Source organism: Ovis aries, chromosome 19, assembly GCF_016772045.2.
Source record: "Ovis aries strain OAR_USU_Benz2616 breed Rambouillet chromosome 19, ARS-UI_Ramb_v3.0, whole genome shotgun sequence".
NCBI lineage: Eukaryota > Metazoa > Chordata > Mammalia > Artiodactyla > Bovidae > Ovis > Ovis aries.
Window position 1 is genome coordinate 58,718,641 of NC_056072.1, and position 22,715 is coordinate 58,741,355.

The 22,715-nt window shown below is 61.2% G+C and overlaps 1 protein-coding gene across 11 annotated transcripts in view; it reads left to right on the forward strand.

Annotated features, from left to right (window-relative positions):
• Window positions 1-22,715, forward strand: part of IQSEC1 (IQ motif and Sec7 domain ArfGEF 1) — a 138,825-nt gene that overhangs the window by 74,585 nt on the left and 41,525 nt on the right. For 2 of the 11 annotated variants that reach the window (XM_027957839.3, XM_027957837.3), the window contains exon 1: window positions 11,709-11,991. The exons of the other annotated variants lie outside the window; for them this stretch is intronic. In XM_027957839.3, coding sequence (XP_027813640.1) covers window positions 11,927-11,991 — 65 coding nt within the window. In that variant the 5' untranslated portion in view covers window positions 11,709-11,926. Of the gene's footprint in view, window positions 1-11,708; window positions 11,992-22,715 lie in introns of those variants that run through there. 11 annotated transcript variants of the gene reach the window in all.

A 22,715-nucleotide genomic window follows, 5' to 3' on the forward strand; every position in this document is an offset into this window, starting at 1 on the left:
GGCAGGGCTTCATCTCTCCCAGCCTCAGAAAGGAAGGCAGCAGTCAGCACTGCGTGGCAGCGTACCCCGTGTGTGACTACACACCCTCATCAGAAGGGCTCCCTGCCCCCTTGAGGGAAGAGCAGGACCTACCATTGCTGTCGGGGGCGGCAGGGCCCAGGGTCGCGGTCGCCCGGTGCAGCCGACGTCGGGGGCGGCAGGGCCCAGGGTCGCGGTCGCCCGGTGCGGCCCCTGTGCAGTCGCTCAGGCCGTGCACTGTGCAAGAGCAGCTGGCAAAGCACTGCTGCCCAGCTGCAAGCTGGTGAGACGCTGTGTGCACCAGGAGAGGGCGCCGTTTCTGAGTTCATGCACAGACCCGGCAGCTCACTGGTGGAGAGGGGCCTGGCAAGGTGTCTCCTCTCCTCTGAGATGGGTTTTCTCTGCTCAGTTCTCTAGAATCTCCCTCCAAGACTCTGCTGGTAACCGGGAGAGAGGCCCTCCAAACACCCTCCTGCATCGGTGGGAGCAGCTTGAGTAGACCCCGCCCAGTGAATCTTCAGAGGGAATAGGGCCCTGGCTCAGGGCAGACCTGGGCCGAATCTCGGCTCTGGCCACTCCTGGGCAGAGCTCCTCAGCCAAGCCCTCCACTGGAGCATCTGTTGCGGTGATACAGTGGTCAAGAACCCACCTGCCAAGCAGGAAACATGGGTTCAATCCCTGGTCCGGGAAGATCCCCTGGAGGAGGAAATGGCAACCCACTTCAGCGTTCTTGTCTGGGAAATCCCCATGGACAGAGGAGCCTGGCGGGCTACAGTCCATGGGGTCGCAAAGAGTCGGACAACAATATCCCCCCAAAGCCCAAGCATGAAGGACCCTCACGTCTGGGCCCGGCCCCTCGAGCAGGACCTCTTTATTTGTGAAGGCAAACTGACTTGAGGACAGAGCCGCATGAACTAGACAGAGTCAGCTCATCCCCAAGACTTCCTCCAGCACCTAGTGCATGCCAGGCCGGAAAGAAACAGTGAGACCCAAAGACAGGACTTATCCTTTCAGAGCCGAGTCATGAAGGTGGAGTCGGGAATACATAGCTGGAAGGGAGCACCAGGCAGAGGGGACGGCGTGTGCAAAGGCCCAGGGGCAGGGGCCAGCTCCCTGGGTGTGAGGCTGGAGCCGCGTGGGAGGGTGTGTGTGCTAAGTCACTTCAGTTGTGTCTGACTCTGCAACCCCATGAACTGCACCACTCCAGGCTCCTCTGCCCATGGGATTCTCCAGGCAAGAATACTCAAGTGGGCTGCCGTGCCCCCTCCAGGGGATCTTCCCCACCCAGGGATCGAACCCGCGTCTCTCACACCTCCTGCATTTGCAGGCAGGTTCTTTACCACCAGCGCCCCCAGGGTGGATGAGTGGGAGGGGCGAGGCCGGCGGAGGCCGGAACCGCAAGGGTTTATGGGCATGGTGAAGAGTTAGGTGCCAGTCTCTCTCTCTCTCTCTCTCTCTCTCGTTAAAGATGTTTGTTTAATCGTGTGGCTGCACTGAGTCTTGGTCGCGGCAGGCAGGACCTTCGATCTTCACTGTGGCGTGTGGGATCCTTAGTTGTCTTATGTGGAGTCTAGCTCCCTGACCAGGGGATTGAACCCTGGCCCTTCGCTGGGAACACGGGGTCCTAACCCCCGGGCCACCGGGAAAGTCCCTGCTGCTTATTTCTTAAGCAGCGAGGAGCCAGGGTTTCAGCCTCCTTAGATCAGTGACTCAGACTGAAACGTCAGGGACGTTGGGTTTGAGTCCTGGCTGTGCTTCCTGACCCAGGCCCCCGCCCCCCCCGCTGTGTGACGGGGCGGGGGGGCGGTGGGGGGTAGGTTGTGTTCGGTGGTGCAGGAAGGAGAGATCTGAAGGGGAGGCTTAGCGGGGTGTCCGGAGGTGGGCTCAGCTGCCCCTGTGGGTACCACGCTGTGCAGTCCGCTTGAGGCTGGAGGGCCGGGCTGCAGTTCTCCAGAGGGACGGCAGGGGGCGCTGGCCGCTCGGCGGCGGCGGGTGGGCTCGCCCTGCGAGGCCCCGCGCGGGACCGGGGCGGGGGTCCGGGCGGCACCGGTCAGACCGCCAATTCAGGGCCCCCGCCCGCAGTTGCCGGCTCTCCGTCTTTCATCCCTCCGGGACCATCATCAGCTGTGACCTGAGCTGACGTTTTAAGCCGATCTAAATTTGCCACCCAGCCCAAACAGGGGACAGCTGGGCGAGACCAGCCCCTGCAGGGGCGCGCTGGGGTGCAGACCCCCGCTCCCCCGCCCCGGCCAGTGTGGTGCGGGTGACGAGACGCCCCTCGCAGGCGGGCGGGTGGGCGCTGGCGCAGAGTGCCCAGGGACTGTTGGTCCAGCCGGTCCGGGGCCCCCAGGAGGCCTGCAGGCCTGGCGTGCTTCCTCTGCCCCCCCATCCCCGGGGTCCCCGCTCCTGGCAGTGGGCTGGGAGCACAGGGCAGCCCGTGTGCGTTCAGCGAAGACGTGTCCTTCCGGCCGGGGGCTGCGTTGCAGGGCGGGATCGCTCACACTTGGGCCATCACTGTCCGTGCTTGGGTGCCCACGGGCAGGGCCAAGCCCCAGGAGAGGCCCCCTGGGAGCCCCCAGGACGGGGCACCGCGGGAGGGGAAGGAGGAGTCCCGGGAGAGGTCCCCGAGCTGCGCTGCGTGTGGTCACCCTTCACCAGGGCGATAATTACTGCATACGTGCCTGAAAGGGGACAAATTGCTGTGTGCTTGCAATTATAAATTGCGTTTCTGACACTCCAGGGGTTTCCAAACCTTGATATCTGTGCTGTTTACACAGACGTTACCGTCGTTGATGGAAATTACCAGCGAGGCCAGAGCTTTCTGTGGGTCGTGCTTCCTAAGAGATGCTCAGGGTGGCTGTGCTCCGAGAGTCCCCGGGGGACCCAAGCTGAGCCTCGAGCTCGACTCCTCTGTTGTGGGCTCAGGTTCTATCTGCAGCCCGAGACTTTTCACACGTGGATCCCCAGGCTAGAATCCCGGCTCTGCGCCGACCGGCTCAGGGGCTGCCAGCCGCGAAGCCCTCCGTGTCCCGGTTTCCTTACTTGGACTAAGTAACGGGGCTCGATAACCGGCTCAGAGAGCGCGGCATCCAGCGGCAGGCCCTTGGCCTCGGTGCCCAAGGTGCTCCCTGGGCCTGTCCTCTGTTCAGGATGCCGGGAGGCCCACATCCCCGGAGGAGGGGACCCTGGCCCTGGAACCCCGCCCCCCGCCCCCCCCCCCCCCCGCAACCAGGCCGCCCTCCCCGGCCTGCGGGGCCGTGACCTCATCTCAGTGTTATTTCTTGCTGCAGAGTATATTCTCAGATCCCTGGGTTTCTGTTAGTGTGAGACGCAGGCCACAGGTGGGCGTGGAACGATTCCAGGTGAGCCACGTATGCTGCATTCGGTGACGTGGAACTGACAGATGTACCCTGCCCCAGGAGAAAGCTGTTCCCCTCCAGGCTCTTTCAGCCCCTCTGATTAGATTACAGATCACACATCACACCGCATGTCTCTTTCACGCCTCTTTATCACTCCAAAAATGCTTAACTACAGGGCCTTCTTTTATAGGAAGTAATATACTTTATAGGAACTAGTATATAAAAAAGGCTGCAAGACGGACAGTGAGCACCCCCCTCCCCACCCCTGAGGTAATCATCATCCAGAGACATGTCTATCAGAGTGTGTGTGTGTGTCTCTGTGTGTGTGTTTTCCCCGTCCTCACAATATATCTTGTATCTCATTCCGCATCAGAATACAGCAAGCATCCTTCTGTTTTATAGCTGCCGTCTGTAACATGGATTTTCTATACTTTTAATCTCTGTTTTAAACAAAGACAGAGCGAGCCTCAAGCACAGGCCTTCTGCTGATAACAAGCTCTGAGCAAGGTTTTATAACAGTGTTTGGTTTGGTGATTTACTTTTCTGACAACATTCAGTATATGCTCGGCAGGAATGACTTTTCACTGATGGAGCAGATATAATGTGTGCTGATATACAGAATACTATTAAGTAATTGGCACACAGGTGCCGTGTGGTTGCTTGGAAAACTAACCTGGGCATAAATCCAGGCCACTTCTGCCGGCTCCCCCGCCCCTCCAACACCCTTCTATAAAATGAAGCCCCTGCCCTGTGCTCCAGCCTCATTCCTCACAGCTCACCCAGCCCCACACTTCACGCTCCCTTATAGGCCGTTCATGTGCCTGGAGTGCCCTGCAGGGAGCTCCCATTTGTGCCGCAGATCCCAGTCCAGGCTCCACCTGCTCCAGGAAGCCCTCCCCGATGGCCGTCCCTCCGCCCACAGTCGTTCCCGCCCCTGCGCCAGGCGGATCGCGCGACTGCACTGATCACCCACCTTGGTCCCCTGGAGCAGCGCGGGGGTCCTTAGATTGCTGCAGGGTGAGAATGCGCATCGCTTGGAATTCCCCCCAGGACTGCAGCTGCTGCTGCCGGGACCGCACTCTTGAGTCTCTCACTGGTGGAGGGCAAGTCGCAGGCTGAGTGTCAGCGTCCCTGGGTTCTCAGCTCAGCGCCGTCATTAGCAGGCTGTGTGTCTTTGCACAAATTACACCTTCTCTGGGCTTTGGGGCCTCCGTGAGAAACAGATGTGAGCCCGCCTTGTCGGGCAAGTATCGAGATCGTGGGAACACGTGTGTGGAAACTGGGCTGGCACCAACCAGTGTGGGTTGCTTCCTTCTAGCCCCCTGCCACCCAACTTCCCGAGGGCAGGGCCCACGTCTGTTGTGTCTCAGACCCTCTGTGGCGCCCGGCCTGTGCCTGGCGGGCACTCACTGCCCACATTCAGGAAGGCACCTGTGCCCAGTTATCAGTTTATTCAACTAGCGACTCAGACATCACACCTGCCCTATGCCCGCTGACTCTGAGTCCGTGGACCCGGGTCGGGTCAAGCTGGACGGCGTCTTCTTCCCGCTAGGACCAGTGAAAGTGCAGGCCGCTCAGCCGTGTCCAGCTCTTTGGGACCCCACAGACTATACAGTCCACGGGATTCTCCAGGCCAGAACACTGCAGTGGGCAGCCGTTCCCTTCTCCAGGGGATCTTCCCAAACCCAGGGATCAAACCCAGGTCTCCCACATTGCGGGCGGATTCTTTACCAGCTGAGCCACAGGGGAAACCCAAGGACCAGGGAAGGGGTGGGATAAATCAACAGCATAAAGCAGATCGCAGCGGGGAATGTTCAGCCCACTTAAGAGAGGCTGTCGTTTGGGGAGCACTTAGTGGCGTCCGTTTGCAAACCAGGCATCGGAGCACTTGCTGTTGTAATAATTGAACACATCTATTCATTAAAGCAGAGGGCCACTGGGGCTTGCTTGGCTGGCCCTTGGTGGCCAAGTGGATGCAATGGATAAGAATCCATGCTGCCAGCAGGGTGGGCCTCGCAGGGCAAGGCCTCACCACCCCCCTCTACCCGCTTGGTGCAGCTGGCCCCCAGGGAAGCGCAGCTACCGGGAGAGAAACCCACATACGTCAGGAACGGTCGTTCGCTTTGCCCCCGGGGATTCCTCTTTTTAGAGTCACTTTAGCTCACAGGTTCCTTAAGTTATGAGAATCCCCCTGGTTATGAGAATCCGTTTTTCTGAAGGTCAGTTTCATGTGAAGAGGGGCATTGGCTGAGATCAAACAGGACCAGACTGGCCTTGTGCTGGCCCTGAACCAGAGTGAACCCGGTTCAACACGACCCTTCAGCTCATCACAGATTTCCTGAGCACCTACTGCCCACCAGGCACCTTCCAGAAGCTGGGGACACCCTGGTGACACGGCATTCCTGTGGAGGAGGGGCAGTAAACCAGGGAGCAAGTAGCTGAGCCAGATAACCAGGCGGAGATGGACTTTAACGGGGATTAGACCAGATGGAGGGCCTTCCCCAGTGGCTCAGAGATGAAAAATCCTCCTGTGATGCAGGAGTCACAGCTGCCAGGGGTTCGATCCCTGGGTCGGGAAGATCCCACGGAGAAGGGCATGGCAACCCACTCCAATAATCTTGTCTGGAGAATCCCACAGACAGAGGAGTCTGGCGAGCTACAGTCCAGACTGTTATAAAGAGTCGGACACGACTGAAGTGACTTAGCACGCACGCACGCAGACAGGATGGGGAGAATGAGGCTGTGCTTTCTCTGGGGGTGGCCTGGGCTGTTCTCAGGCACAGAGTGGACTCAGGCCAGTCCTGGACAGACCGGAGCGTTTCCTAGAGCTTGTCCCCAGGGGAGGGACTCGGTGCAAATGTCGTGGGTCACACCCCCCGCTCCCGAGGACCTGGCGTCCTTGCGCCACCAGCCAGGAGGGGAGGGCTGAGCGTGACGGGCTGTGGTAGGGGGTGCCAGTGATCGTTTCCTGGGGCTGGCGGGGCACCTGGCGGGGAGAGGGTGGCGAGCAGTGTCATTCTGGCGCTGACGGGGGTCAGGGAAGAGCCCGTCACTGGTGAAGGCAGTTCCACTTCTTGCTTCTAATTTTCTTCCTGATATTGTCAGGCCCCTCGAATCTGCAGGAAATCTGGCAAATGGCCATTTCCCGTCCACTTGAACAGACTCCTAACCCAGGTGGCTGCAGCACGTGGTAGCCATAGGCCTTTTGCCCATGGACCCTGTCTCCAGGGCTGCAGGACAAGCAGTCCGTATCACCCGGCTGGACTCAGCGGAGGGACAGGGAGAGGGTGTGCCCCCAGGAGCAGCCAGCCCGGGGAGGGATGCAGTGGGCGTGTTCTCACCTGTGGCCACCACTGCCATCTTCCTTTACTTCCACAGCAAACCAACATCTGCTGTGCCAGGGGCTGGTGGGGGAGGCAAGTGCTCTGGGGACCCAGGCTCGGAGGGCTTCTTGGAGGAAGTGACCGCTGCTGGCTGTCTTGTGCACTCCATCCGTCACTGAGCACCGCTGGGCATCACGGGGCCGCTCCGTGGAGCGAGCCTCTCCTGGTGTGGGGGTTCCTCTTCCTTGCCCCCGGGTCCCAACCATGTGGCTCTGCTGTCTGCAGCCTCCTGAGGAGCTCTCCCAGGCCCTTACAGGATCTATCACCCACGTGTCACCTGTTGGCGTCATAGCAGCTGCATCCAACGTTTATTGTCCATTTAAGCGCTCCTGATACCTCCAACCATGACGGTTCCCTCCGTCAGGGGCGCCCTTTGCCAGAGCACCGCGAAGGAGGCGCTAAGGAAAAGATGCCCAGTTCGTGGCTGCACCCCACACTGACCTGGGGACTCGGGTCCCTCGTCTGAACAGTGGGCAGCAGTACCCAGTCACCAGGGCCCCTTCTGGCTCTCAGGTTCTAGGGTGTGTTCACATTAAGGCCACTTTCACCTCACCGTCACGGTCTGGCCTTGGCCAACCCAAGTCCCAGTGAGTTTTTTCCTGGTTGGACTTAAAATTCCTCTGGCGTGGTGACAGGTGTCTGAAAGCAGGCCAGTCATGTGCAGCAATGGCCACATCTGAGCCCATCGCCGGGAAAATGACGGAGAGCCACTTGAGGCTTGCAAGCCGTGATAAGTCTCTTTCAGCTTTGCTGTGACACAAAAGTATCCATAGGCAGTACAGAACTGAGTGAGTGTGACTGCGTTCCAATAAAACTTTATTTAAAAAAGCAGACAGGGGGCGAGACCTGCCTCCCAGGCCTAAATCTGCCTTTGACTTGTTCAGCTGAGCACCTCAGTGTTCCAGGCCCACAGCAGGCACAGGGAATGCCATAGAGAAGGACGCGGGCCCAGCTCTGCCTGGAAGGACAGCACAGCTCTTGGCTGTGATGGGAGAGCAGGGGCAGGGGAATGGGACAGCGTGAAAGGGGAGTTTCTGACTTTGATGGCGGGCAAGTCTGGGTGAGTTTCTGGGGGAGGTCGCGTCAAAAGCTGAAACCCAAATCCTAGCTGTGAGCCAGCACCGTGGAGGGTGTTGCTGGAGACTGGAGCCAGACCAGACAGTGCAGGAGGAGGTCTGTGGGAGAGGGACTGTGAAGGCCCGCCTTTGGGGGTGTAGGTGCCACAGGTCGGGCCAAAGGAGAGCAGGAAGGCTGTGGAAGATGGCGGGGCGGGGGGGACTGTCAGAAGCCCAGGGAGGGGGTGAAGTCAAGTTGTGGGTGGGCGTGTGACAGCGGCCAAGGTAAGCAGATCAGCACCGAAGCTTAGGACGAAACATCTTCATTCCTTTCTCGCCTTGTAGGCGGGCTCCTACCCACCCCTCAAGGCCCCAGCCTAAATGTCCCTTCATCTTTGGAGCCTCTTGTCGGGCAGAGTGACAAGCTACTGTCTCCACACTATCATAACATCATACACAGGGCAGTGTCTCCCCAACTGTGCCTCAAAGCACAGGCATGGAGTAAGCACTAACGTGTATCTGCTAAATTAAACGAAAGGGCAAGGTGAATTAATTAGCCAGGGGAGAGGTGGGTGATGAGCCTCCCTTTACAGTTGAGGAAACAGAGGCTCAGAAGCCTAAACACTTGGCCCAGACAGCATGCATAAGATTTCTTGCCTGGGCTGGTCATTTCCACTCCGCAGAAAAATTGGCTTTCTCCACCTCTCCAGGCTGGAACTGCTCTCACTCGCCTCACGATTCCTTGAATTATTAATCTGTGAGGCAGTTGACAGAGAGCAGGAGCAAAAGGCACCGTCTGCAGGAAGGGAAAGTAAGAGAACGAAGAGGCGTCTGGTTTCCCGGGACTCCATCCTCTGCAGTCCAAGTGCTTACAGGGAAATCCAATGCCCTCGCCCCAAACCCCAGCCGGAACTCTGTCGCCAAGACTCTTGGCGGGCGGCGAGGCCCTGGGCCTGCAGAAGCGCCTGGAATCCTTGGAGAATCCGGGTTTTGAGCCGTGTCTGGAGCGCTCCACAGCTGAGGGGAACTCTCTTGGCCCCGTTTATTACAGCCTATTTTTAGAGGGCAGGCCAGGCTGGGGTGGGAATTCTCCACCCCCATCACCAACAGGACTATTTCAACCCTGCCGACTGTGTCCCCGCCCATCTCCCCACCCCCAGCCAGGCTGCCGTGGAAGGTCTTCCTCCAGAGCCCTGGGTGGCGGGGCCCCTGGTGGCGGTCGGGTGGTCGGGTGATACACCTCACTGTGGTTCCGATTCACATTCCCCTAATGATCAGTGATGCTGAGCCTCTTTTCGTGTGCTTATTGGCCGTTCATATAGCTTCTCTGGAGAAATACCTGTTTGGATCCTTTGCCCGCTGTTAACAATTCTCATCTATTTATTTGGCTGCCCTGGGTCCTCACAGCTGATGTGTGGGCTTTCTCTTGCTGCGGCGCATGGGGGCTCCTCTGTGGTGTGCAGACTTCTCACTGAGGCGGCGTCTCCTGTTGCGGAGCACAGACCCTCCGCACACAGGCTCAGTGGCTGCAGCTTGCAGGCTTTACGGGCTCGGTTGCCAGGAGGCGTGTGAAATCTTCCTGGACCAGGGATTGAACCTGTGTCTCCTGTATTGGCAGGCGGATTCTTACCCACTGCACCACCAGGGAAATCCCCTTTGCCCGTTTGTTAAACTGGGCTATTTGCCATTGTGTTGCCGAGTTGTAAGCATCCTTTATCTGACATGGATTGCTGCTGGTGGTGTTCAGTCGCCGAGTCATGTCGGACTCTTTGTGACCCTGTGGACTGCAGCCCGCCAGGCTCCTCTGTCCTCCACTGTCTCCCTGAGTTTGCTCAAATTTATTGAACAAATGAATTCATTGTTCATTGAGTCGGTGATGCTGTCTACCATCTCATCCTCTGCCTACCCTTCTCCTTTTGCCTTCAATCTTTCCCAGCATCAGTGTCTTTTCCAGTGAGTCGGCTCTTCCCATTAGGTGGCCAAATTATTGAAGCTTCAGTTTCAGCATCAGTCCTTCCAATGAATATTCAGGGTTGATTTCCTTTAGGATTGACTGGTTTGATCTCCTACAGTCCAAGGGACTCTCAAGAGTCTTTTCCAGCACTATAGTTGGAAAGCATAATTCTTCGGCGCTCAGCCTTCTTTATGGTCCGACCCTCACATCTATACGTGACTGCTGGAAAACGCTTAGCTCTGACTGTGTGGACCTTTGTCAGCAAAGTGATGTCTCTGCTTTGTAACATGCTCTCTAGGTTTGTCATAGCTTTTCTTCCAGGGAGCAGGCGTCTTTTAACTTCATGGCTGCAGTCACAGTCTGCAGTGATTTTGAATTCCAAGAAAATAAAATCTGCCACTGCTTCCACTTTTCCCCCTTCTATTGGCCATGAAGTGATAGGATTGGATGCCATGATGGTAGTCTTTTGGATGTTGAGTTTCAAGCCAGCTTTTTCACATACTAGACCTTATTAGATGCATAATTTGAAAACAGTTTCTCCCATTCTGTCTTCATTTATTTTTAATGTATCAAAGAAAACGTCAGAAGTGAAGAGGAGGGGTGTGGAAATGGGCTGTGCGTTCCTGCCCAGCCTCTTGCCCGGAAGCGCTGGGGTACTAAACCGGCCCTGGGGCCTGTCCCTTGCCAAGCTGCAGGCTGAGCCAGCCCAGTCCTCCTCCTTCACTGTTCCTCACCCGTCCCAGGTCCCCATCTGGGAATAATGCTCCCCACTGGCCTCCCTGCAAATGAAAGATTCAAAAGGGCACGTGAAGAAGCGCCTGCGTGTGGGGCTTCCGCCCCCTGCTGACTGCCAGCTGCCCGGCCCTCCAGGAGATGTACCTGGAGAGGCGGGGCTCTGATCCCCTCTGTCAGCTTGAGGAGTCTCCCAACTACATCTGAGCATTCCACAAGTGCAGATGCCTGCCTTCAAGGCGCCCAAGGACAGAGAATACAGAGACGTGCAGCTGAGAACGAGGTGCCCCGACTGCTCGTGGAAGAGAAAGCCACGAGGGGGAGGGAGAGCCTCTTCATTAACCCAGTTAAACTGAGCCTCAGTTTCCCCTTTTGACAAGCGGGACCAGTAGTGACTGCATCACAGTGTTGTAACTGAGGACCAAATATCAGTAAAAACCTATAAAATGCTAGTTAGTATCACTTTAAGCTTGCCTGGGGGTCTGGACGTTGTTCTGTGGGTGGGGGGAGGGCAGAGGTTCTGGAGGGCTTAGGGAGAAAGAAGCTGCTTCCATCAGATCCTCACCAGAAAGCCCCCCAAAGGGTGTCCTCAGACTCGAGTGGGGGCACCCACTCCCTGTCTCTGGGGCAGGGGCGTTAGAGCCGAGAGCCACACCATCTGGGAAAGCGCGAGCCCCGTTTCATAAACCGAGGCCAGAGTCAGGATTGGCAGGGCTTGGCGCCGTTGGCATAGTAGGCTACAGTTGGCTGGTTTGGGGATTTTGTATCTGTTGTGCTCACACGCTCAGGAGGGACATATGTCTGCGAGGGGGCTCGGTCTTGGAGTAGTCCTCCCAGGGGAGGGCCCATGGCTAGGGCGGGGAATGCTGCCGCGGGCGAATCCCGCCCCTGCTCAGGCCCCGCCCCCGGAGCGGGTCCCGCTCATCTCCACGCCCCGTGCGGCCTCGCCCCGCCCCTGCTGCCCCGCCCCCTGAGAGCGGGCCCGCCCTCGCCCCCGGCGCGAGGGTCTCGTCCCTCCTCCCGCGGCCGCGCCCCTGGCACGCGGGCCCCGCCCCTCACCCCGCCCCCGCGGCCCCGCCCCCTGAGAGCGGGTCCCGCCCCCTGAGAGCGGGTCCCGCCCCGGCGCGCCGCCTCGCCCCTCCCCCGCGGCCCCGCCCCGCCCCTCCCCCGCGGCCCCGCCCCCTGCGGCCCCTCCCGCGCCCCGGCCGCATTCCTCCGGCCCGGCCTAGCGCTGCGCCTGGCGGGCGGCGGCGGGGCGGGCTCTGCCGGCCTGGGGCTCGGACTTGGGGCCGGGAGCGGCGGGGACCTGCGGGCGCTGGGCCGGGCGACCCGAGCTGGTCGCGTGGCGGGCAGGCCGGGCGCGGGCGGTCGGGTGTCGGCCCGGGTCCCGCGCGCCCGGCCCCGCCGGCTCCCGCCGCGGCCGCCATGTGGTGCCTGCACTGCAACTCGGAGCGGACGCAGTCCCTGCTGGAGCTGGAGCTGGACAGCGGGTGAGGGCCGGGCCGGGAGGGTGCGCGCGGGCGTGCGGGGCCCCGGGGCCCGGGAACGCGGGGCGGGGTGAGCTCGCGCGCCCCCGTGACCGTCGGCCGGGAGCCCGCGCGGGCGAGTGCCGCGAGGGACCGCTGGGAGTGGGTGTCCGGTGCTGGCGGGGGAAGTGCGGCCAGCGGGCGTCTGTGCCGCGCCTGGCTGCAGGCCTGCTGCTGCCGGGCCGGGGCCTGTGTCGGGCAGACCCCGGGGGAGAGCGCGGGGGGCTGCGCAGGTGCGCGGGGGCGCTCTGGCCGGGGCACCTAGGCGTGCGCCGGAGCGGCTGGAGCCCGGAGGTGGGGTTCTGCGTGGCCGTGACTGAGCCACGGGGTTGGGGTTGTCTGTCGACGTGTGCATGGTGTGGTCAGCGATGGAGTCAGAGGGGATGAGTGTGTGTCCCAGAGACTATCCCTGCTCTGCTCTGGGGGCCTGTGGGTTGGTGGCTGGCTGAGCGTCTGCGGGCCTGTGTTTACGGAGAGAGGGGGAGAGTGTGTGTGTGTGCTGGGAATATTGATTTCTTCGCTCTGCCCGCCAGCACAGCTGCCCCCGAGCTGTCTGCAGGCCCCTTGAGGAGCAGGGCTGGGGGGCGGAGGGGATTTGTTGACAAACGGTCCTGGCTTGTGTCAGGCCTCCTGGGAGGGGGGACCCACCTGCAGCCGTCTGATCTCTGAGTTCAGAAATTCTGCAGCTTGTGTCTGGCAGTTGCACTGAGAATGCACATATGTCCCGCCCCCCCCACCCCGTCCCCGCCCCCTCCCCCCCAGTCCCTGGGCTGGAGGCTCCACGTGGGGTTGTGGGGGTGCGGTTCCCAAGGACCCATCGCTCCTTGCGTCTGGGGCGGAGGCCAGGCCGGCTGCAGCTGCAGGGCCAGCTGTCTGGAGTCGCTGGCAGCAGAGTCCGAGAAGGGGGGCGGCCTGTGATATTCACACCCTGCACGTGCTGCCGCGCACAGCTGTCCGCCCCGCACTCGCCTGCAGCGCTCTCCTTGCTGTCCCACGTCCCCGTGTCGCCGGGCAGCACGCTGGGGCTGAGGGTCCTGTGGTCACGGCTCTGCGGTTTGAGTGCCGGCCGCGTACAGGCCCTGCTCTGGGTCATTGAGCACAGCCCGGAGCCACTGTCTTTGTGGGACCACAGGCCAGGGGACACAGCCGTGAGCACAGCTCAGAGTTGTTGTCCTGAGGGGTCTGTCTGTCCGCGAGGACTTGTTCAGCCTCACCCTTCCTGCTGGGATGCCCACGCCACCTCTCCTGCATGTCTCCCGGTCCCGTGTCCCTTCTCACTGGCAGGCCCTCCGCGCAGCCAGTCTGAATCCTCCAGCTGCAGGGAGGCCCGCTGGGGCCCATTTGCGGTCAGAGCTGGTGACGAGCAGCTGCTCCTCGGCCTCTGAGCAGGTGGGACCCATTTGCTGCTGAGTGCCCAGGGGGAGGGTGGGAGAGGGTCAGCTTTGCCCTGGCCTGGGGAGGCTTAGCCAGCTTGCCCCTGACCTAGAGTCCTTCCCGGTGGCCCAGAGAGGACTCAGCAGGCTCCAGAGGCCTCAGGACACCCCCAGTGTGTAACAGGTCCAAGACCACCCGTCCTGGAATGGCCGTGACCACCCCCGGCCAGCAGCACGCCGGGAACCTGTCTTGGGTGCTCTGTGCTCTAAGCCTCTCCCGCCCTCCCTTTCTACACCGACACAGTGAGGCAGGGGGGCGAGGGTCCTGACCAGAGTCTTCCAGGGCGAGCCCAGAGTAAACCCACGTGTTCTGATGGCGGCCTGCGCAGGGTCCCTGCCCGCCCCGCCGCTGTCCTCGGGGCTTCGCTCAGGGAAGTCGGACTCTGAGCTGGTTGTGCTAATATTTACACAGCTTTGGTTCAGAAACACGGACAGGGCTGCCGGCTGCACAGTCAGATGGTGTGAGGCTGGACAAATAGGTCTTTCTCGAGGAGTCTGAACTGGGCCCCAGGAGCTCCGGGTGCAAGTGTGTGCGGGTGTTACCTGGCTGGGCTTTGTGGAACGTGGGATTGCGGTTTGCCCGGCGAATCCAAGAGTCCAGGGCAGCTCAGGGCATTAGGAAAGAGGGGCTCAGGGAGGCAGACAGCCTTGATTGCAAACCCCAGCTCAGCTCTGTGAGGTCACGCAAGTTTCCATATCCTGTGAGCCTCAGTTTCCCCGGCCGTGACAGGAGATGGTGCCGCTGCTTCACGGAGGGGCCTGAGGCCCTCCCAGTGGGTCTGGGAGCCCTCGCCGGGCTGGCCACCCTGGCCTCCATCAGAAGCACGGTCACCCGGGTCAGCGCCCGGCTCTTCCCCCCACCCGGGACCTGCTGGGTTTTCTTCCTTCCTCTTCTGTAAATTTCCTCTGCATTGTCATGACGTGTGGAAAATCCACCTGGTAATGAGCCCAGAGGCAGGGCAACCACACAGGGGTCATGGACTTGGGGGTGGCCCGGGTCCCCTGGACTGTGTGTGTGTCTGTGCAGAGGCTGTTGAGTCGGATTGGTCGCTCGTCCTCAAAAGCAAACGGTAACGAGTTTAAAGGTCGTTACGGCTCTTAAAGAATTAATTGGTCCGGCCTTAGAGTATCTGGCTGTTCCCACTGCGTGAGGGGAAGCTGGCGGTTATCGTGTGGGGGACGTGGCCTGGTGCCTTCTGTCTGCCCTGGCTGTACCTGAGTTGAGCGTGTGCCCCCCACGCCCAGGGCCAAAGCTTGTGCACTGTACCAACCACGTGCCGGGCATGGCCATCCTCCAAGCACGAGACACCAGTGGACACACAGGCTCCCAGGCCCCCGGGGGCTTGTTCTCTGGAGAGACGTGTGCAGCCTCAGGGGCGGCCACATCTCACTTCCTGTGTTCCTTTATTCACTCACCAAACTGTTACTGAGACCTGCCTCTGCCTCGTGTGAAGCCGTGCGGCCCAGCGCCCAGGCCTCCAGGTTGCACAGAGCCTGACTCTTCCCAGCCGCGTGGCTTGGGTGTGTCGCCTCCACTGTCTGAGCCTTGCTTTCTCACCCCGTGACACGGGCCTGGCTGCCTCGTGGGGCTTGTGCGGCTTGGCCTGCTGGCAGCCTTCTGCCCCGTCGCCACATGCTCCCCTCTGCTCACTCTCCTGCTGGTGTCTGGGCTGAAGGCTGGTTTCTGGAGTCTGCACTAGGGGCTGAACCACCTAGTTGCTCTCTTTTCTGTTGCTCAGCCGCTCAGTCGTGTCCAACTCTTTGCAACCCCATGGACTGTGGCACGCCAGGCTTCCCTGTCCTTCACTGCCTCCTGGAGTTTGCTCAAATTCACGTCCATTCAGTCTGTGATGCTGTCTAACTATCTCATCCCCTGTCGCCCACTTCTCCTCTTGCTTTCAATCTTTCCTGACATCAGGGTCTTTTCCAGTGAGTTGGCTCTTCTCATCAGGTGGCTGAAGTATTGGAGCTTCAGCATCAGTCTTTCCAATGAATATTCAGGGTTGATTTCCTTTAGGATTGACTGGTTTGATCTTGTTGCAATCCAGGGGACTCTTGAGAGTCTTTTCCAGCTCCGCAACTTGAAAGTATCAATCCTTTGGTGCTCATCCTTCTTTATGGTCCAACTCTCACATCCGTACATGACCACTGGAGAAAACCACAGCTCTGACTCTACGGACCTTTGTGGGCAAAGTGATGTCTGTGCTTTTTAATACACTGTCTAGGTTGGTCATAGCTTTTCTTCCAAGGAGCAAGCGTCTTTTAATTTCATGGCTGCAGTCACCATCTGCAGTGATTTTGGAGCCCCCCAAAATAAAGTCTGACACTGCTTCCACTTCTCCCCCTTCTGTTTGCCATGAAGTGATGACTCTAATAGCTTTTAATGCCTTCTTCGTATGTGGCTGGAGCTTCTCTGCTCCTTGATGGAAAGGACTGTTCTTTCCATTTTATTTCCTTGGTTTGCCGCTTCCTGACATGGAGATGGTTCACTGCGAACTTCAGGCCCAGGTGTGGAGCCGCAGCCAGGGTCCCCTCCCTCCGTGTATAAATGGGGAAGCTATGACTGCCTTGTTTTTTCCTCTTTGTTCCAAGGTTGCTGTAATAATAATAAAAACGACAGCAACGGTTGCCGTTTGGCAAACTCAGTGAAGGACTTAGTTCTCAAAGCAGTTTTTGAGAAAGAGTGTCTTCTGTGCCCCTTTTTCAGTTGGGGGAGGGTTACGTGACTGGCCCAGGTCACCAGCCAGCGAGTCCAGCAGCTGAGATGTGGTCTCTGCCTGCCTGACCCCGAGGTCTGCGCTGTTCACAGCCAGGCTGTGCTTCCTCTGGGACTCAGTAATCTTCAGCAAAACAAGTCACATCGCAAATGGAACCTTTGGTGTGTTCCCCGCAGCACAGAACAGGAGTCTCATGGCCCCTGCTGTGCGGAGTCCCAAGGCATTCCCGAACGTGCCAGCTGGCTGGCAGGCAGATTGTCTGTCCTCCTGGTGTCTTGCCGGACACTGCAGACCCCAGACACTCGGGTGGGATGCCAGTCAGACGAGGCCCCCGCTTCCTACAACTTGCTGCAGGCCAGTCTCGGTGTGGCATGGTGTCTCGGGGACAAAAGCTGACTGTCCTCTGACGTGCTGAGGGATCAGTGTGAACACAGCCGGCCTGCGGGTGGTGAGGAAGCCCAGGGCCACAGCCTTCGATGACCCTGGGGGACACACATGCATGTGGGCTGCTGAGTTCCATCCCGTGGGAGGAGACAAGGGCCAGTAAGAAAACCGGAAACTTTGAAAACAGCCCCAGCGGGGAGCCTCCTGGTTTGGGTTCCCCGGAACCGCCCGTGATCCGTGCAGCGTGGGTATCTGTCTGCATGCCGACGTGAGCACTTCCTCCCGGTGCACGGCGCTGTCTCTGGCTGGGAGACTTGGTGGTGTGAGAACTGGACACATTTCTCTGAGGGAAACCTTGAAAACGGTGCCTTATTGCATCATAGTAAGAGCTCAGTACGTGTGAGCTGTGGCCGCGGTCAGGGCCATTCTTGACCCTGACTGTTTCAGAGAAGGGGCCCTCCCCGGGAGCCCGGGCATCGCGTCGCATCCCCTTTCTGGGCCTGGGCGTCCCCCTCTGTGGGTGAAGAGCCGTTCGGGGAGGGGGCTGTGGGACCCGGGGGTCGTTTGTTCGGGGAGGGGGCGGGGCCAGCAGCTAGGAGGTGGCTGTTGTAGGCAAGGTGGGTGGTGGGAGGCGCTCCTTAGCTGAGCTAGTCGGCATAGTGGTGGACGGTCGCCTCCCGGTCTCTGCAGAGCCGGGGGCTCCAGGATGCGGTTCCCAGCCAGGAGTGGGTGGCCCCTCCTTTTGGCTGCTCCTGCTGTGTGGTGGCGTTGACTGGGGGCCCTGAGGGCAGTGGGTGAGAGGAGGGGCCTGGTCGTGGGCTTCGGTGGGTGCGCTTGTCGTCCCGCTTGCAGCTGAGGGCTGCACCTGCACCGCAGGCTAGACCGTGTTGTGTCCAGGGCCTCAGCAGAGCTAGGTGACATCGGCCACGGGACAGGGAAGCGGCCCTTCCAGGCTGGGCACAGCCCCACTGGTGCCCAGGACTTGCGGGCAGGAAGAGGACCCTCACCTGGCTCTGGTGGGTCTGGAGTTAACAGAGGTTTGAGCCACACTTGAAACCAGCTACAGGATAAAAAGGATGGTGTCTGTCGTTTGGGTGGCCTTTGAACCTTGCACACACCTGGCCTCTCTGACCGTCTTAAGAGCCTTGTGACGTGGCTGGTATTAGTCCCATTTTACAGACAAGGAGACTGAGGTGAGGAAAGTGAAAATCACACACTCAGCTTTGCGCTGCATAGATCTGGTCTTCTAGTTAGTGTATATCTTCCTCCCTGCCTGGCGTGGCTGGGGGAGATGGGGCTTGAGCTCTCTACAGCGGGGATGGGGGAGCCACGGAAGGAGGTGTGGGCGAGGAGCAGGACCCGCCCCTGGGGCTCAGACGCCGGCCCGGCCGCCGCACAGGGCCGCGCACAGAGTCCGCTCCGCCGACGCGCTGCCCTTGAAGCTCCAGCCAGTGGCCTTGTGTCTCAAAAGCGTGTTTGCCGCACCATGAGGTCACTTGGGGGTGAGAAGTGTCTTCCGGATCGCCGGGGCCTTAGGAGTCGGGGTGCTGGGGGTGCCGGGGGTGCCGGGCTGGTAGCCTGTGGTCAGGGACGGCCACCTGCTCCCGGGTTCTTATTACCTGGCCTGACTTCCCCGTGTAGAGCCCGGTCAGGCCCGCGACTGTGCCGTGCGGGGAGAGGAAGTGACCGGGAAGCGCTTTCCCATGCTGTGTGCCCGCCCTAGGCAGGCTCAGCCGCGCAGACCCAGGCTCTGTGTTCCATCTGGCCCTCAGCTTTCTCAGAGTCATAAATTAACCCTGCTGGCTTTGTCACTTTCTTTCTCCCTCACTCAGTAAAAATGGCCAAATGGCCCAGAAAGTTAGACGGCAGGCGTCGATGTGGGCAGCGGATTCCTAGCGCTGCTTTAAACTCCTTGCCATGGAAACCCCCCAAGCGTCTGTCTGCAAGGGTGTCATGCCCCCACCGGCGCTTTTGCTTCCTCGCCCCTGGATTAGGCAGATCCCAGACACCGTGCGGATGTTAATGCGAGGGGCTGTAGTGTGGTCGGCCTCGTCTCTGGCAGCGGAGCTGTGTTCCCCGGCAGGTCCCTCCAGCTGTGCCTGGCGGCCGGTCACCGCCAAGGGGCCTGAGTGACGCCCACCCCATAGGGCAGAGCAGGCCCTGCGTCAGGCGTGAGACAGGACCGGGGCTCTCTGCTCCCCGTCCCCATGGGGCCCTGCTTGCTGCCCCGCGACCCCCTGTGCCCCAGTCTCCCCCGAGACACATGGGCCCCTCCTCTTGCCCGGGTGGCCTGGGTGGCCTGGGTGGCCTGACCTGCAGCCTCCAAGCACCTTCTGTCTGGCATGGGAGACCAGGCTCCCCCAGGCACTGCCTGGGCGGCCTCTGTGCCTTCTGTCTGTCTGTCCTGCAGCTCCTGCCCTGGCGCCTGAGTCTGTCCCCCTCCCCACACTGCCCACCCCAGAGGCGGCAGTCAGCCCGGACCCCGCCACACACACACAACCCCCCTCCCTCAGTCTGTCCCCCTCCCCACCTGCCTACCCCAGAGGTGGCAGTCAGCCCAGACCACACACACACAGACACACACACAGACACACACACACACACACACCACACACAGACACACACAGACATACAGACACACACAGACCCAGACACACACACACAGACACACACACAGACACACACAGACACACACACAGGCACACACACACACACACACCCCAGCCAGAGAGCTGCCCTGTCAGCGCCCCCCTCCCCTCCTCAGGTCGTGGGTCCCAAGCTCGGACGCCTGTCTCTGAGCAGAGGCTTGCAAGGGCCTCTGGGTGTTGCCGTGTGGCCCTCACAGCGGCCTTGTGAACTGCACGACACCCCCATCTCAAGGCTGAGAAGCTGAGGCACAGAGGGTCCTAGCCGCCTGCCAGGTGCCAGACGGGCGGGGCTCTGTGCTGCTGTGGGAGGTCGAGGGGCAGCATCCTGACCTCCCAGGCCCTCACCGGGGGGGCCGCATGTGGGGGTCCCGTCACCACACCACAGATTCAGGTCCTGGGAGCCAGGCGGGAGGGGTCAGGGTCAGACAAGGCAGGTGGGCCCCCCCAGCCCACCCCAAGAAGAGACGGTGGAGGTGGGGGCATCAAGCGCCGTCACGGGGGGCCGGCGGTCGGTGTTCAGTCAGCTCCCCCCACCCCACTAAGTTACAGCCCCTCGGTGTCTCAGTTTCTCCATCAAGTAAACGGGCAGGCGAGAGGGCCCCTGCCTCGGCAGGGTGCCGCCTCCAGCTCTGAGCGCGAGCTCTTGCTGACTGCCAGCCCCCAGAGGATGATGACGGGGTGTCCGCGCAGTCCCGCCCCGGGGAGTGTCGGAGGGGAGGCAGGTGTATGGGAACCCTGAGCATCATGCCCCCCCGTGCTGAGTTTCCAAGCCTGCCCTCCAAGGGGACAGACGTGTGCCTCCCAGGGTCAGCGGGGTCCCGAGGCCTCTTGCTGGCGATGCCCCCTCCTCTGTGGGCACCCAGCGTCCCAGGAGGGCTGTGGACACCTCCAGAGCCCACACCCCTGGGGGACAGGGCCCTGTGGGTGCGGTTGTGGGCGCCGGCTCCCAGGAGTTGCGATCATGACAGAGATTTTAAGTCGGCAAGGACCTGGAGGATTTGCGGGTTTGCAGGGCTTTGTGGTGGTGGGGGGGCTGGGCAGGCAGCTTGGGGGCCCCAGCTGGGTGGGACGGCAGCGCAGGGTCGACAGTGTCCCAGGCCCCGAGTGGGCCCCGCGCCTGGTCGCAGCCAACAGGGTGGGCCGCCGGTGGGAGGCCTGCGCGACAGGGCTGCTCTCCGCCCGCCGGCTCTCCCGAAGCCGGTCTCCCCAGCCGGTGCCTCCTCCCTGCCCTGTCGGCATCCCTGGGGCCCGGCCCAGCCCTGTCTGCTGGAGCCTACCACAGAGAGCTGCTTTCTTTAAGTCCCTTTTGCGCGCATGGAAATAACTAGAGGCCTCTGTGTTTAATTTGGCTTAGCCGGGAAGATTTTTGGCCGTGCGTGTATGTGTGTGTGCATTCGGAAAAATCTTTCCAAGTGTGCCCTGGCATCGGAAGCCCGAGTCCTCCTGTTGCAAACAGTCAGAACCAGCAAGGGCCGCCCTGGCTTCGCCGGGGGCGAGGGTCTTGGCGGGAAGCAGTGGGCTGTGAGACACACAGACAGAAACGGGCGATGCTGTCTGCACCTGAGATGCGGCGGGGGAGCGGAGGTCCTAGCGCTCAGGTGAGCCGAGGGCAGGCTGAAAGGACAGGGCTGTATGCGTGACACTGGGGGTCCTGGCTCCCCGCATGTGCCGAGGCTGGTCCTGCGTCCCTTTCTGGCCTTGACAGAACCTCACAGGTTGTCTGCTGAGCCCTCGTCTCCCATGTGCAGAGCCGAAACAGCGCTGTGCGCTCACCTGGGCGCTTGCAGTTGGCATAGCGGGTCCTCCTGCGGTCCCCATGTGCCTGCTGGGTGTTTGGTGGCAGGACTGGTGTCCGTTGCTTCGCGGAGGCCCAGAGCGGGAAGGCTACCTGCCCAGGGTTGCTCAGCCCAGCAGTGGGGCAGCTGGAGCTCGACCCCGTCCGGCCTCCCCCCGAGCCCGGGCCCCACATTCTATGCGGGCGCTTCCTGAGCTGCCGAGCAGCACTCCCCACATAGAGGGGTGAAGGGGACTGCCCTGGGTGGGCACACCCCAGGGTGTCACCTGGGCGTCCGGGGTCAGATGGATGCTTTTTAGGACTTCCCTCAGCTCAGTCGGTAAAGAATCTGTCTGCAATGCAAGAAACCCGGGTTCGATTCCTGGATCGGGAAGATCTCCTGGAGAAGGGAATGGCAACCCACTCAGTATCCTTGCCTGGAGAATCCCATGGACAGAGGAGCCTGGCGGGCTACAGTCCGTGGGGCGGCAAGAGTCGGACACAAGTGAGTGACTGAACCACACTACTCTCTGCGTGAAACGGAGGAGGGAGCATGTCTGCTGAGTCGAAGCTCGGTGGCCTAAACGACCAGGGGATCGTGGTCATCATCCGTGTGACGGTGCCGCGTCAGGGGGACCCTCAAAAATCCAGCTGTTGGGGGGCGCGGCAGGGCAGAAGGCAGGGCACATGGAGCTGCGGGAATCCCAGGGCCCTGCCCCTGGGACTTGGTGTCCTAAGTCGGGCTCCCCGAGGACGGCCGGACCCCGGGCTGCATGCCTGACTTCTGCTCTCTGAGTCGGTCGCGAGTGCTGGTCCTCAGCGAGCCTGTGAAGCGGACACGACCGGCGGGAGGGTGGCGTAAGGCCCGGAGCCCGTGGGTGTGGTCGGGCTGCAGGGAGCGGTGGGACTGTGGCCAACAGAGAGAGCGAGCCCCTGTGGGCATGGCCATCCCCAAGGGGAAATGTGCGCCCGCGGGGCCCGATCCTCGGGGTCCCGTCTGGAGCTCTGTGCTGAGACCCCGTGAGCCCCCTCATGGGGAGCCCCGTGTCCCCGAGAGCTCTGCCTTCTCATTGGCCCATGAGGAGACGCCAGGTGGGCGCCAGGCCTCCGGGCCGACGCCAGGGTCCCAGATGGCTGGGCCCCACCCTTGCCTCCGTCCCGGCCCAGATGGCGCTGGGGAGAATAAAGGGCTTTCTCACGGCCTGTCTCTGCACTTGGCCGCGGGGCTGGCGTCAGAGGCCCGGTTCTCCCGGGATGCAGGCCTGGCCCCTGGCCTGCTGCTCGGCCCCCCGGCGTGTGGGGTGAGAGCCCCAGGCCGATCGGGGTCCCCTGGGACCGATGGTGACGCCGTGTGCGCAGCATCACGCCAGCGGAGGCCCTGGCCAGGCTCGACGGCCGGCTGTGTGCGCCGGCCCCCACCCAGAGCCCCAGGGTTCCCCCGCCAGCTGGCGTCTGGCCCTCCTGAATGAGCACGTTTGCCGCCTTGGAGGAAGTCGGCTCCCACCTCCCGGCAGGCCCCCATTGGTGCAGGCCTGCAGGCCTCCCAGGGCCGGGTGGGGGGCCCCAGGGAGCCACGCCAGGGTGTCCCTGCAGCGGCTTTGTGACTCGAGGCCTGGAGAGCAGTGTTCTGGGTGCAGAACACGCGTCTGTCCCTCCAAGAAACGTGCCAGGCCTGCAGCCGTTTGGGGTGATGGGTGGCGAGCGCAGACGCGGGCCCATAGAGGCCGTGCCT